We start from the raw sequence: 16,373 nt of genomic DNA on the forward strand, positions 1-16,373 counted from the left end.
GGGAAATTATCATTTCAATTGTTGGGTTTGAAGTACCTACAAAACTTTCAGGTAAAGATGTTGAAGACTGACTGAAGAAACGTGTGTAGTATTCAGGACAGAAGTTGGGACTGGAAATATGAATGAGAAGATTAGTGATTTCAAAGATGTGGATGTGGATGTGGCTATTGGAGTGGGTGGCAAGTGCAGTGAAGAAAGGCGTAGAAAATGAAAAAATGAAAAATCTGTGAGGCTGGATGTCGAATGGCTCATTCATTTGGTTATAAGTGTTAACTTGGGATTAGGATGGAGAGGTACATTGAGCCGGTTGTGACCAGAGATTGTTAGAGTAATATAGTCAGATAATATAAATATCAAAGGAGCATGCCTTTACTTAAGAGTAGAGAAGAAGAAGTTCTCTACTCTTCAGGAGTTCTGAAGAAGTGTGAAGGAATAAAGAGTATATTAACTTCTTCACCAGACCTCGGAAGTACTTGAAGTATGGCAAAAAAATGCAGCTTCCATTTGAGAGAGAAAAGCTGTGTCTTACGGGAGAATCAGGATTTGGGTAAGAAAGGAGGTTTAAGGCCAGGGTCCTAGCAATGGTTTGGGAGAATGAGGGTTGTTTGGAAGTCTTTATATTATTGAATGGGAATTATAGAGAAGAAACTAAAAAGATTTTGGAGGGAGTAAAGGAATTCGAGATTGGGTAGGTTAGAAGGATAGCACATTACTGTAGTATTTAAGAGTAAAGAAATTGAGAGGAGCTTACGTTTCAATCACTGACCAAGAAAAACCCCTGTGACAGCTCTGCTGATAATTTCCCAGGGGATGACGGACCTTCAGGCCTCATGGCATTCAGCCTAATGTTATATTTTTATTGGGCATTTGTAAAAATAAATGTATACCTTAATTTTCTATTGTGTTCTATTTAGAGATAATAAAACTTTGAATTGTATTCGCTAAAAACATGAGCCACATTGAACATAATTTAAATTTTTTGGTTAGAAGATATCATGGTTATATATTTCCCTTTGGAATTTTAATTTTTTGCTATATTTTAAGTCTGTCTCAAAAATTAACTTTAGCTAGAAATTATATCATAAACAAATAATATTCTGAAGAACTTCTGTGAACTTTGTCTCTGCTGAAGCCGAGCTATAGTATACTTTGGCAGTTGATTAATTTGGCTTATTAATGCATTGTGATAATAAGTGTATTTTGCTGGTCACTTCTGTGGGATATTTTGTATAATGTGAGTCATAGTTTCCAGAAAATATCTTTACAATATATAGATTGTAGAATGACCTATTTTACCTTGAATTAAAAATGCTTTTAGGTGATGGAATTTTTATTGCCATTTAAGGAAAAATAGCTAAAAATGTCTTTCCATCTTTGTAATGAGCTTTGCTTCTCTTGGTCAGTGTTATATATAAATGATACGTGTGCACTGTATGTATATACAGACATATGCAAGCATATGTATGCATGTCATCACTCTCCGTGATGAACTCTCCGTGGACACTTGCATACATTTTGTATTCTACATTTGGATGTTGTGTTGTATTAATGTCAATGGGCTGAAGTTGGTCGATAATGTTGTTTAAATCTTCTATATCCTTACTGTTTTCCCCCTCTTTGTTCTATGAAGCACTGAGAAAGTTATGTTAAACTATCATTGTGTACCTGTCTGTTTCCCTTCTAGTTCCATTGGGTTTTGCTTCATATTTTTAAAAGTTTCATGTGTATGCATTTACAAATTTATGTCTTCCTGATTGAATGACATTTTCACATTATGAGTCCCTCTTATCTTGAAATCTACTTTGCCTGATGTTAATGAAGTCACAGTAACCTTCTTTAACATTTGCATATGTTATAGCTTATTTCATATTTTAATTTCAATTTATCTGTCTTTATATTTGAAGAGTTACTTGTACAAACAGCATATATTTGGATCTTTTAATCCAGAAATTTGTTACTTTTAACAGGAGTTCATTTATATTTAATTATAATTATTGGTAAGGGTAGGTTTTAAGTTTACCATCTTGATATTTGTTTTCTATTTGTTCCATTTGTTTTTAACTCCATTATTCATCTTTTTTCTGCCTTCTTACAGAGATTAATCAAGTATTTAAAAAAAATTACATTTTATTTTCTTATTGGCTTTTAGTTATACCTCTGAATTATTTTTGAAATCATTGCTTTAGGGATTATGATATGTATACCCTAAATCTTTATCAGAAATAGATTGTTTTTGAAGTTTTTTTTTAATTTGATATGGAATTTGGGGTTGACAGTTTTTTTTATTTTTCCTTTCAGCACTTTACAGATGGTGTTCAGTGGTTTTCTTGCATCCATTGTTTCTAATTAGAAGTCAGTTGTAATTCTTATCACTGTCCCTTTGTATGAAATGTTTTTTCTGTGGCTACTTTAAACCTTTTCTGATGTGAATTTCAGCAGTTGAGTAGATGTGTGACTCTCTTTGAATCTGACTAACTTGGGCTTTGCTGAGCTTCTTGTATCTGTAGGTTGATGTTTTATACCAAATTTGGGAAATTTTTGGCCACTATTTTTACAAATATTTTTTTCTGCCCTATTATCTTTCTCTTATTATTCTGGAAATCCAGTTTTACATATGATAGAATACTTGCTGTTATCTCAGATGTTACTAAGGTCATGTTTGTTAAAACATTTTTTCTTTTTTCAGCTTGCATAATTTCTATTGATCTATCTTCTGGCATTGACATCACTTAGGCAATGTCCAATCTACTGTTAAGCTCATTCAGGGAATTTAGGTTGTTTTTTGTCTTTTAAGTTTCTATTTCTTTGTGTGTGTGTGTGTGTGTGTGTGTGTGTGTGTGTGTGTGTGTGTGTGATCTTTTTTTTTTTAGTTATATTGAAATATAATTAATAAATAAAATTGTAAGATAAAATGTACAACATGATTTGATACACATGTACATTATTAAAGGATTCCCCCCATTAAGTTGATTAACATATACATCACCTCCCCCCTTTTTGGAGAAAAGATTTAAGTTCTACTCTCTTGGCAAATTTCACTTATATAATACAATGTTATCAACTATACTCACCATATTATACATTAGATCCTCAGACTTTTTTCACCTTATAACTGAAAGTTTGTACCCTTTTACCAACTTCTCCCTATTTCTCCCAACCCCCCAGTTCCTCATAACCACCACTCTCCATTTGTCTATGAACTAGACTTTTTTTTAAGTTTCCACATGTAAATGGTTCTATGCAGTATTTGTTTCTGTCTGGCATATTTCACTTATAATAATGCCCTCCAGGTTCAGGTTCATCCATGTTATTGCAAGTTATAGAATTTCCTTCTTTTTTAAGGCTGAATAATATTCGTGTGTGTGCGTGCATGTGTGTGTGTGACATTTCTTGCTCCATTCATTCATCTACAGACACTTAGGTTGTTTTCATACTTTGTCTATTGTGAATAATGATGCAACGAATATGGGAGTGCCGATATCTCTTCTAGATAATTTTTTTTTCCTTTGGATATATACCCACAAGTGTGTTTGCTGGATCATATAATGATTCTATTTTTAATTTATTGAGGAACCTCCACACCGTTTACCATAATGGCTATACCAGATTACATCCCCACCAACCATGCACAAAGGTTCCCTTTTCTCCACATCCTTGCCAGCATTTGTTTTCTCTTGTCTTTTTTGATAATAGCCATCCGAACATGTATGAGATGATATCTCATGGTGGTTTTTGTTTGCATTTTCTTGATGATGAGTGATGTGGAGCATGTTTTCATGTACATGTTGGCCATTTATATATCTTATTTGGAAAAATGTCCATTTAAGTCCTTTGCCTATTTTATAATTGGGCTTTTTTCTTTTTTTCTATTGAATTATATGAATTCCTTGTATATTTTGGATATAACCCCTTATTGGACATATAGTTTGAAAATATTTTATCTCAGTCAATAGGTTGCCTCTTCATTTTGTTGAAAGTTCCCTTTGCTGATCACAAGCTTTTTAGTTTGATGTAGTCCCATTTAAAAATTATTGCTTATGCTGTCTTTGTTTTGCTATCAAATCCAAAAAGTCATTTCTAAAAACAATGCTAAGGAGCTTATCCTTGATATTTCTTTTTAGGAGTTGTACTGTTTCAGGTCTTACACACAGTCTTTAATCCATATTGAGTTGATTTTTGTGTATGGTGTAAGATAGGTGTTCAGTTTCAGTTTTTTGTATGTAGCAATTCAGTTTTACCAATTTCATCTGTTGAAAAGACTGTCCTTTCCTCATTGTTATTTTTGGTTGCTTTGTTGAAAATTAATTACCATATATGCACGTGTTGATTTCGGGCTCTCTGTTCTGCTTCATTGATCTATGTATCTATTCTGCCAGTACTATAGTGTTTGATTACTTTAGCTTTATAATATAGTTTAAATTCAGGAAGTGTGATGCTTCCAGCTTTGTTCTTCTTTCTCAAGATTACATTGGATATTTGGATCTTGTACAAATTTTAGGACTTTTTTCTATTTTTGTGAAAAATTCCACTGGATTTTTTATGGGGATTATAATGAATTTTTAGATTATATGGCCAATTTTTAAATAGTATGGACATTTTAACAGTATTAGTTTTTCGAGTCCGTGAGCATGGAATATCTTTCCATTTATTTGTGTCTTCTTCAATTTCTTTCATCAATGTCTTTTTGTTTTCAGCATATAGATCTTTCACCTCCTTAGTTAAATTTATTTCTAAGTACACATTTCATTCTTTGTGATGCTATTTTATTTATTTATTTATTTATTTATTTTGCGGTATGCGGGCCTCTCACTCTTGTGGCGTCTCCCGTTGAGGAGCACAGGCTCTGGACGTGCAGGCTCAGCGGCCATGGCTCACAGGCTCAGCCGCTCTGCGGTATGTGGGATCTTCCCGGACTGCAGCACGAACCCGTGTCCCCTGCAATGGCAGGCGGACTCTCAACCACTGCGCCACCAGGGAAGCCCTGTGATGCTATTTTAAAAGGGCTTATTTAATTAATTGTCTTTCAGATAGATTGTTGTTACTGTATAGAAACACAACTGATTTTTTAATATTGATTTTATATTCTGCAACTTTACTGAATTGGTTTATTAGTTCTAACATTTTTAGGGTGGTGAAGTCTTTAGGGTTTCTATATCATATAGAATAATATAATAATATCATGTAATCTGCAAATAGAGCAGTTTTACTTCTTCCTTTCTAATTTGAATGCCTTTTATTTCTTTTTCTTGTCTGATTGCTCCAGATAGGACTTCCAATACTGTGTTGAATAAAAGTGGTGAGAATGGGCATCCTTGTCTTGCTCCTGATATTAGAGGAAAAGCTTTCAGCTTTTCACTATTGTGTTTGATGTTAGCTGTGGACTTGTGATATATAGCCTTTATTATGTTGAGGTATATTCTCTTTATACCCAATTTCTTGAGAGATTTTATCATGAAAAGATATTTTGTCAAATGCTTTTTTGCATCTATCCAGATAATCATATGATTTTTATCTTTCGTTTTGTTAATGTGTATAGCACTGACTGATTTGTAGATTTGAACCATCCTTACATCTCTGGAAAATCCCACCTGATCATGGTGTATGATCCTTTCTAATATACTGCTGAATTAGCTTTTCTAATATTACACTGAGTATTCTTACATCGCTGTTCATATTGGCCTCTAATTTTGTTTTCATGTAGTGTCCTTGTCTAGCTTTGGTATCACATTATGCTGGCCTCATAAAATGGGTTGGAAGTGTTTTCTCCTCTTCTGTTTATTGGAAGAGTTTGAGAAGGATTGGTATTAATTTTTCTGTTGATTTTCTAGAAGCCCTCTGGTCTTGGCTTTTGTTTTTGGGAGATTTTTGATTACTGATTCAATTTCATTACTAGTAATCAGTCTATTCACATTTTCTCTTTCTTCCTGATTCAGTCTCGGTAGGTTGTATGTTTCTAGGAATTTATTCATTTCTTCTGGGTTTTACAGTTTGTTGGTTTATAGTTGTTCATAATCGTCTTTTATGATCCTTTGTATTTCTGTACTATTAGTGGTAATGTCTCCTTTTTCATTTATAATTTTATTAATTTGAGTCCTCTCTCTTTTGGTAAGTCTAGGTAAATGTTTGTCTAGTTATCTTTTTAAGAAATCAGCTTTTAGTTTCTTTGATCTTTTCTATTGTCTTTTTAGTTTCTGTTGTATTTATTTACACTCTGATCTTTGTTATTTTCTTCCTTCTACTAACTTTTGGCTTCGTTTATATCTCTTTTTCTAATTACACCTCAGGTGTAAAGTTAGGTTGGCTTTTTGATCTCACCTTCTTAGAACTGTCTTTGTTGCATCCCATACGTGTTGGTATGTTGTACTTCCCTTTTCATTTGTGTCAGGCTATTTTTTGACTTCCCATCTGTTTTTTTCCTTTGACCCATTGGTTGCTCAGGAGCCTGTTAATCTCCACATATTTGTGAATTTTCCAGTTTTCTTCTTGCGGTGGATTTTTTCTATTTACTGGACATGCCAAGTATAATCCCTTCTCAGAACCTTTGCCCTGTTACCATTGCTTGAAATACTCTTTTTCCAGATATCCCATAAATGGTTCCCTCACTTTCTGTCTATTGATAAATACCATCCTTTCTCCTCACCTCTCCCATTATTACTCTCTCTGACATATCAATCAGTCAATCAATCATATATTTTCATCTCCTTATCTTGAACAACACTGCCCTATACAATTTTCTGTGATGATGGTAATATTCTATATCTGCAGCGTCCAATAAAGTAGCCACTAGCCATAATGTGACTATTAAGTATTTGAATGTGACTGTCTAATTTTATTTAATTTAAGTAGCTACATGTGACTAGTGACTCTTTATTGTATAGTGCAGGTATGGAATGTATGAGAAAGGGAGGCTTGTTTTTTTTTTTTTTTTTTTTTTTTTTTGCGGTACGCGGGCCTCTCACTGCTGTGGCCTTTTTTTTTTTTTCTTTGATGCATCCCGGTAGCTATGTGCATGTAGATACTCTGTGTAGTAGATATTCTGTAAATAGCTGTTGAATAAATAGATGAACAGTGATACCCATCAATCCTGTTTATCTCTGAATTCTTAACTCTTTTAATCTATAATTGCGGACTGAACGCTTTTTAGTCATCTCCAGACATTCCCAAACTTTAGGTGTTCAGCAATGGTCCTGTAGGTCCATGGGACCTCCTCACAAAGTTCTGCATTATACATCAAAGATCCTAAATTGTATAAATTATATAAATTAGACTGAAGCATACTGGGCTATATGGGTTACAGATAAAGGAAAATGCAAGGTGTAGGAGGTGGTCTTCTCTATCACAGAGTTCATATTTGGTGAAAGTATTAATTGAATGAATCTTTCCCTTTTGTGTTCTAGCCAGGCATCCATGTGAGTCATGCTTTTCCCAAGACTAAAGAGCCCCAAATCTTTCCCTTTGCTCTCTTTATTCTCCCAAATAAGAGCTCTTTCAGCTATCCCTGAATATAGTATCCATCATGAAGTTTGAAGAACCATACAATAAGCTGCTCCCACTAGCCCATTCTTATGACAAAATCCTCATGGCTGTTATCCTTATGAAAAAGTTCTTATAGTTGAAAATCCTCATTGCCACACTCCATAATAATAATTACAGTTTTGGAGATGGGCTTGGCAGTTAGATGCTCGTAAAACTTAAAAACGAAAGTAGAATTTAAAAGAAAGTTTGAATAACACAAATGTTGGGTCATTGGTTTTCAATTCCAGTGGAGCTTCCATGGAGCTTCCTTCAGGAATTGATACCAAGACCTCAACTCACTCATACTGCCTATCCCCAACATTTCTTCAGCCATGTTTTATGTGTATGTGCCATTGTGCAAAATTATTTTATTTGTCAAAGGGCTCAACTTTGAAAAGTTTGCAAATCACTGCATCTAGCCCTTCATTTATTGATTACCTCAGTAAGACTTTTGAAAGAAGCCAGAGGGCAGTGAGTTCAATGTTGAGTTTTCTGACAAAAGGGTAATCAGTGTTGCTGGTTCAAAGGTCATGTATTTGGTTTGGATGCAAGGAGCACAGGTAATGAGATTGGTATTATTATGAAAAATTGGTGAGTAGGACATGTGTTCCTATAGGGTCTTATAGGCAGGGGCTCAAAAAGTAGTTTTGGTTTCTTTAAATTAAGCAAAGCTTGTTTTTGTAAGTAGCAGGAAAACAGAGATCCACAGCAAGCTTTTCGATTATGGCTTAAAAAAAAGCACGAAGAACAGTTGAAAGAAAGAAAGATAGAAGAACTGCGAAAGCAAGAGGAATGCTTATTCTTCTTTAAAGGAACAGAAGGCCGTGAAAGGGCCTTTAAACAGTAAGTCAAAGGCAGGGCATTTTTCCCCCTTCCTCATGGTCATTTTAGAAAGTTATATAGTCAATAAAACTTAAAAAAATTGATCTCGTTACATACCTATTCAATTTTAAAGCCACAGTTTTAACAATATGTGAGAAAATTCTTTAACTCCATACTTTGCGTAATACCTATACCATTTTTTCAAGGTAGTTTTCAATACTAAAATTGTTTCTTATGGCACCAGTGTGATAACCTTTGATAGCTTACCATTGATTGGTTGATTGATTTGTTCATTTCTTAGAGAAATAGGCCAGAGATTGGTTACAGCTTCTCCTACACAGTCCTCAGGAAAACTTAATAAAGAGTTGCATTTACCAATAAATATTTTTCTGTAAAGAAAAGCAGTCAGGCTGAGGAGGAAGATCTGTACAGACCAAATGAAAAGGAGATTTGGACACATATTTTGGTAACTTAAGGCAAACCTGGTCTCCCTTCAGTTGCCTGGGTAAGAGTCTGTATTACCCGGTTTATTCTGAGGAAACAGACCTGGCTTCAAAATTTTGCCAGCATACCTTGGGAGAGGGAGTGAATATTGTGTCCAGTTGTTTGAAGCTCACTTCTTTCTTTCTTTTCTATCTTTTTTGCTATCTTTCTCTTTTTTAGTTTCTTTGCCTCTTTCTTTCCTTTCCTTCTTTAAAAAATATACATATCCTTTTATTATAATAGATGCAGTGAATGTGCATTGTGGAAATGGAGGGGAATAAACTCACATTTTCATCACCCAGGAATCACTATTGTTAGCACTGTACTGCATAACTTCTAGATATTTCTCTGTACATATATTTACAGTTTTAAAATATAAATTGAGATCATACTGTATATACTGTTCTGCAATCTGCTTATTTTTGTTAATGAGCTCATCTAATATCCAACCTATAACCATTTTTTTCCCAATCGACCCCTAAATGACTACAGTTAATTTGCTCAAACTGATATCCAATTTCAAAACCACACAACATTAGATTATGAGGTTTCTTAAGTCTCTTTTATACTAATGCAGTTATTTATTTGACTGGATTTATTTCTGAAAAAATTATATATATACACACACACCACGTACACACTTTCATACCAGAGATGTGAGTATACAGTTAGTTTTTTGTTTTTTGTTTTTTTTTTTTTTTGCGGTACGCGGGCCTCTCATTGTTGTGGCCTCTCCCGTTGCGGAGCACAGGCTCCGGACGCGCAGGCTCAGCGGCCATGGCTCACGGGCCCAGCTGCTCCGCGGCATGTGGGATCTTCCCGGACCGGGGCACGAACCCGTGTCCCCTGCATCGTCAGGCGGACTCTCAACCACTGCGCCACCAGGGAAGCCCTACAGTTATTTTTAATGTTATTTTACCTAAGCAAGTTTTATAGACAAATTTGTTAGAATGTGGACGCTTCCTTCACCCTTTTTGATGTTTCTTATGCTTAGGCTTATTTTTCCATTTTAAGGGAGAACTATTTTATGCACTGAAAAGCAAGAGCTCTATAATTTCTTCACCAAGAAGAGCAAGGAGACATTTCTGCATGCTGGTATTCTGCATGCTGCTTAAGTAATGTTGTAGAATACAGTTAGTTGCAAAAAATAAGTTATTTGGTATCTATCAAATACTTATTTGCTTAGAAAATCATATTTTAAAAGGTAGGACCTATGTCACGTAAAATAGTGTGTTTATTACTTAAAAAAGTTTTTTTAGTTGGCAGTTTCCTTATTAGACAAACTTAATTTCAAACATTTGATTCTAAATGTGACTATGCTTCCTTGTATGAGCCTTTGGTATAAGACTGAAATTTTTCAGTTCATACTAATTTGTGTTATGAACAGAGCTTTTTAATCTAAAGAAATCGAATTTCCTTTGTCTGTAGTAATAACTTTATAGCATGAAGAGTATATTCAGGTTGGTACTCAACAGGTCTGTTCATGTCTTTTTCTACAGATGGCTAAGAAGGAAACGGATAGAAAAACTAGCAGAGCAGCAAGCTGTCAAAGAAAGAACTAGACAGCTCCGACTGGAAGCAAAGCATTCTAAACAGTTACAGTACCACCTATATAATATGTCAGAAGCCAAATCTTTTCGTTTTACTGATCATTACAGCTGAAGGTATCTATTAAATACTTCATTTGGAAGCTGCTGTCCTCAAAATTTTCGATATCATTTCTTATGGCCTGTGTGCTTTGGTCATACTCTAAATTATGGAAATGCTATTTATCTTTTGGTAATGTTGATAGTGAATTTATCTTATTTCTTTTAACACTAGAGCAAAATAAATTTCTTCTCTCATAGCATTGTAATGTGTTATACCACCTCTTAGTCCATGCAAAAAATTGAGCAACAAATAAACTGTACATTCCTTTACTTCTAAATTATTTTAACATGTCTAGCTGGAACGGACACAAAAAAGGGACAGATATCTATTATTAGTTTCTGTTATCATTTTTAAAAAAATGCAATAGAACATTTCATAAGGCAGGAGGAGTGACCTCTTAAACAAGCCTGGTTCAAGGCCTGATACAAAGTCCTAATTATGTCAGATTTGAATTTGAATACCTATGGCAAGCTAAACAGTAGGTTAGGCCTACTTCCACGTGTTCTTTTAAAAAAAAAAAAGATAGTAACAATTATGTATACTATTTTGGGTATGTTATACAAAATTATCCAGCTCTAATTGAGAGTTTATATAATGTGCCTGTTGTAAATGCTTTGCATAAATAATTTGACCTAATCCTTATAACAACCCTATTAGTCTTGTTTTGCAGATGAGGAAACCAAAGTACAGAGGTGAGCAGTTTGCTCACAGATTCTGAGATCTGAATGATTGCAAAATCCTTTCTGTTAGTTATATTGTAAAGCTTACATACCTTGGTAGACATTTGTGGGTATATAGGACTATACAGGAATCCAGCGTGTGGGCGAACAGTATCCTTGATATGTGTAAGAGCACTTGAGGACTGGAGGACAAAGGCAAACATGCAAGTGTGATGGGGAGTGGAGAGTTGCTGTAGGAGTTCTGTTAAAGCTTCAAAAGACAAGGTACTTATCAACTGGGTATTTGTACCTTAATCACTTGACCCTAAATTAGAAAACACAGAGAGCTATTCAATCCTGTCTCAACTTCCTATAGCACTTTGAGCATACACCAGGCAATTTAGCATTTCATTATAACTAGTCTTGTGTTGTTTAAAGTTTATCCTTAATGATAAAAACCAATTTGGCATTTAAATATTCCACAATATTTTTCTTTTACAAAAAAAGCTGTTGGAATTTTCATAAGGATTGCAGTGAATCTGTAGATGGCTTTAGGTACTATTGCCATCTTAATGATATTGTCTTCTAATCCATAAACACAGGATGTCTTTTCATTTAGTGCAGCAGTGTTTTATAGTTTTCAGTGTACAAATCTTTCACCTACTTGGTTAAATTTATTTATAGCTATTTATTCTTTTGGATTCTATTGCAAATGGAATTGTTTTCTTAATTTTGTTTATGGGTTGTATACTCAAAACACAAACATAGATGATTTTTGTGCATTGATATTATACCCTGCAACTTTGTTGAATTTGTTTATTAGTGCTAAACTTTTTCAGTGATTTTGCTTTTGCATTTTCTCTATATAGGATAATATCATTTTCAAATAGGGGTAGTTTTACTTCTTCCTATCCAACGGGATGCCTTTTATTTATTTATTTTTGTTGACTGATTACTCTGGCTAACATGTCTAGTATAATGTAGAGTAGTAGTAGTTAAAGTGGGCACCCTTGTCTTTTTTTTCCCCACAGTTTAATTGCTTTATGCATTTATTAGCTAATATCAATGCAGCAGAGGGGACAAAAGCTCACGAACACTCCACATATTTCACAAGACGCATTGCAGGAAACAAAGTGACTAAGAAGGATCAATAGTATCCTAGGGTCTTGCTGGACGCATTTCTGGGAGAGGTGGACCTCTTATTTCTGTTGGAGGGGGGTCTCATTCCTGGAGGGGGCATGCCTATTGACATCCCTCAAGTAGGGGGGAGCCCAATTGGTGGGCGCATGGGTGATCGTATACCAGGTGGAAGAGCCATAATTCCTAGAGGTGGTGTTGCTCGACCAACAGGTGTGGGGGCAGTCCCCCATCCTGGTGGATATTGAGTTGAGGCTCCAGCAATGCTGGCAGTAGCAGCAACTGCAGCAGCTGCTACAGTGCCTCTTCCCTGTGGGATCATTACCTGTTGGGATGGCCCCCAAACCCTCGGACAGGGTCTGCTAACCCAGCAGGAGCCTGGGGAATTTGAACACCAGCTGGACCATCTCTGCCAGCTGCCCTGCCAACTCCAGGGCCTCCTGTAGCTCCAGCAAGTGGTACCCGAGCAATGCCAGTACCTTTGGGGGGTGGTCGCTCCACAGTCATGGAAACCAAGTTCTCCCCACACAGCAACACCTGACCCAAAACCCGTTTTTCTTCACGCTCTGCCTGCTTCGCATTCTTTGGCTTGATCTTCCTGAACTCATCACAATCACAGAGGATCAAGTTCATATGCTTGTCAAAAGCCTTGAAGGTGCCAGTGAAGATCTGGCCATCTTGCAGGATACGTCTCATCCTATAGTCAATGTGCTGCAGCATCTTGCTGCTCTTCCCCACAGTCATGATTGCTGTTCCACCAAGTCCAATACCTACAGGAAAGTTTTGGGATCCTTAAGACCTAAGGGAAGGCTGGTTTTTTTTCTCTTGGAATCAGCTACCCAGGTGTTCCAATACTGCTTTAACCACCTCTTGGCGTCTCAGCTAAGAATGCCTGCCTCAGTTCCACATGGAATTCCACCGCAGGTACTTGCTGCTGCTGCTGAGACCACCTCGGGTACAGGCGACACGCCTGGTTGCGTAGCGAGGCTGTCTTTCTACGTTTGACTTGGACTTCCACCTCTGGGATGTGCTGTTCCATGGTCCATCTCAAGTGTAAGCGGTCCCTGGCCCTGCTGCATCGTGCCACTGGCCGCTCCTCAGAACAGAATGTCTCCAGTGGCCGTTCCATTCTGCCTGGGCATCCTTATTTTGTTCTTGATCTTAGGAGGAAAGCTTTTAGTCTTTTAGCATTAAGTATGATGTTAGCTGTGGGTTTTCCATAAATGCCCTTTATGAAGTTGAGGAAGTTCTATTCTTATTCCTCCCTCTATTTACTCCGTCTATTCCCATTTTTCTGAGTGCTTTTATCATGAAAGTGTGTTGGGTTGTATCAAATGCTCTCTGCGTCAAGTGAAATGATGTGGTTTTTCTTCTTTGTTCTAGTAATGTGATATATTACGTTGGTTGATAGTCTTATATTGAACCACCCTTGCATTCCTGAGACAAATACCACTTGGTGGTATATAATCCCTTTACTATGATATTGTATTTGGTTTGCTAGTATTTTGTGAGGATTTTTTTCATCTGTATTTGTAAGAGAGATTTTTCTGTAGTATTTTTTTCTTGTGTCTTTGTCTGGCTTTGGTATCAGGGTAATGCTGGCCTCAGAATGAATTAGGAAGTGTTCCCTGTTCCCTCTGCTTTTATTTTCTAGGAAGGGACTGAGGTGTATTGGTATAAATTCTTTAAATAGTTGGTAGAATTCACTAGTGAAACTATCTGGTCCTGGACTTTTCTTTGTTGGGATGTTTTTTGTTTTTTAATATACTTTATTTTTTAGAGCAGTTTTAGGTTCACAGCAAAGTTGAGCAGAAAGTACAGAGAGTTCCCATATATCCCCTGCTCCCTCCATCCCTAAAACCTTCCCCAGTATCAACATCCCTCACCAAAGTGGTACATTTGTTGCAATCAATGAACCTACATTGACACATCATCACCCAACATCCGTAGCTCATGTTAGGATCCACTCTTGGTGTTGAGAGGTTTTTGATTACTGATTTAACCTCTTGTTATAGGCTTGTTCATATTTCCTATTTCTCGAGTCAGTTTTGGTAAATTGTGTTTCTAGGAACTTTTCCATTTCATTCAGATTATTTAATTTGTTGGTGTATAATTGTTCCTTTATTTAAATGAGGTTGGTAATAATGTCCTACTCTCATTTCTGAGTTTAGGTATTTGCATCTTCAGTTTTTCATAGTCAGTCTGGCTACAGGTTTGTCAATTTTGCGGATCTTTTCAAAGAACCAGCTTTTGATTTCCTTGATTCTCTGTTTTTCCATTTTATCTCCACCCTAACTTCAATTGTTTTCCTTCCGCTAGTTTTGGGTTGTTTGCTCTTCTTTTTCTAGTTCCTTAAGGTGTAATGTTAGGTTGTTGACATATGAACTTTTTTTGTTGTTGTTTAGCTCAGTTAACTGTTATCTTTATTATTGACACTCTTAAAGCAACAGTTGCAGAGGTGTGCCACTAGTTTGTGGTTATGAGTGTATGTATATAATTTTTTAAAGTTTTTTTTATTGTGGTAAAATATATATTACCTAATTTATGATTTTGACCATTTTTTAAAATGTAAAATTCTGTGTCACTAAGTACATTCATATGTTGTGCAACCATCACCACTATCCATCTCCATAAATTTTCAACAGCCCAAACTGAAACTCTGTACCTAATAAACACAACTCTCCATTCTGCTTTCCCTTAACCCTGGGTAACCGCTATTCCACTTTGTCTCTATGAATTTGATTATTTCAGGTATGTCAAATAAGTGGAATCATCTAGTGTCTTAAAGATTCATCTGTGCTGTAGCATATCAGAATTTACTCCTTCTTAAGGCTGAATAATATTCCATTGCATGTATATACCGCATTTTATCTACTCATCCATCAAAGGACATGTGAATTGCTACTGTTTGGCTATTGTGAATAATGCTGCTGCTATGAACATTGGTATACAAATATCCTTTTGAGTCCCTGCTTTCAATTCTTTTGGGTATCTACCTAGAGGTGTAATTGTTGGATCATGTGGCAATTGTGTGTGTAATTGTTTGAGGAACTTCCATACTGTCCTCAATAATGGCTGCACCACTTTACATTCCCACCAGCAACGCACAAGGGTTCCAGTTTCTCCACATCTTTGCCAACGCTTGTTATTTTGCTTTACTGGTAATAGCCACCCTAATGGATATGAAGTGATATCAGTTTGCATTTCCCTAATGATTAGTGATGTTGAGCATCTTTGGATGTACTTATTGGCCATTCGTATATCTTTTTGTGGAGAAATGTCTATTCCTTTGCCCATTTTTTAACTGGATTGTTTTTTGGTTGTTGAGTCGTAGCCCTTTATTTATTCTGGACATTAGACCCTTAAAAGATACATGATTGCAAATATTTTTCTCCATTTTGTAGGATGCCTTCTCATTCTGTTCATTATTTCTTTTGCTGTGCAGACGGTTTTAATTTTGATGAGGTTTATCTATTTTTTTCTTTTGTTGCCTGTGCTTCTGGTGTCATAGTCAAGAAATCATTGCCAAATCCACTGTCATGGAGCTTTTCCTCTATGTTTTTTTTTTTTAAAAATCTTTATTAGAGTATAATTGCTTTACAATGGTGTGTTAGTTTCTGCTTTATAACAAAGTGAATCAGTTATACATATACATATGTTCCCATATCTCTTCCCTCTTGTGTCTCCCTCCCTCCCACCCTCCCTATCCTATGTTTTATACTAAGTAAACCTAAAGGAAAGGCTGAAGAATCAGTTGTAAATAGTATAAGCTAGATGAAGACTTGAATTGAAGCACATCATTCTGGGGGAAAGATAAATAAATATTCACACTAAAGAAGGCAGAGAAATTTATTGCCACTTGAAACTATAACTCAGATGAATCAGACCAAAACAAAACAAAACCATTAAGTTGACATTAAAACATGTTGTTATTTGATCATATTTGTCTTTTGAGGATTTCTTTACTGATAGGCACTTCTGCAACCAGTTAGGGTAATTTGGTGTAAACATTTTGTGGACATTTTTAAAGGTATATAAAAGGATGTTTGATGATAGCCGGTCATAAGTAAATAATAATATATATGACATAAAAATTGATGAATTGCA

The 16,373-nt window shown here is 35.6% G+C and overlaps 1 protein-coding gene and 2 pseudogenes across 4 annotated transcripts in view; 1 reads left to right on the forward strand and 2 right to left on the reverse strand.

The window, feature by feature from the left end:
• CCDC181 (coiled-coil domain containing 181) overlaps positions 1 to 11,747 on the forward strand; it is a 49,712-nt gene extending 37,965 nt beyond the window's left edge. For 3 of the 4 annotated variants that reach the window (XM_027086379.1, XM_027086380.1, XM_027086381.1), the window contains 2 exons: positions 8,204 to 8,358; positions 10,320 to 10,510. In XM_027086379.1, coding sequence (XP_026942180.1) covers positions 8,204 to 8,358; positions 10,320 to 10,482 — 318 coding nt within the window. In that variant the 3' untranslated portion in view covers positions 10,483 to 10,510. Of the gene's footprint in view, positions 1 to 8,203; positions 8,359 to 10,319 lie in introns of all 4 variants that reach the window. The other variant, XM_027086382.1, reaches the window with a different exon arrangement.
• A 285-nt stretch (positions 11,748 to 12,032) lies between these two features.
• LOC113609236 (small nuclear ribonucleoprotein-associated protein N pseudogene) lies at positions 12,033 to 13,030 on the reverse strand (annotated as a pseudogene).
• Position 13,031: 1 nt separating this feature from the next.
• LOC113609237 (SNRPN upstream reading frame protein pseudogene) lies at positions 13,032 to 13,802 on the reverse strand (annotated as a pseudogene).
• Between the last annotated feature and the right edge of the window lie 2,571 nt (positions 13,803 to 16,373).

The sequence above is a fragment of the Aethalodelphis obliquidens genome, unplaced genomic scaffold (assembly GCF_003676395.1).
Source record: "Aethalodelphis obliquidens isolate GAN/ISIS:26980383/991018 unplaced genomic scaffold, ASM367639v1 scaffold55, whole genome shotgun sequence".
NCBI lineage: Eukaryota > Metazoa > Chordata > Mammalia > Artiodactyla > Delphinidae > Aethalodelphis > Aethalodelphis obliquidens.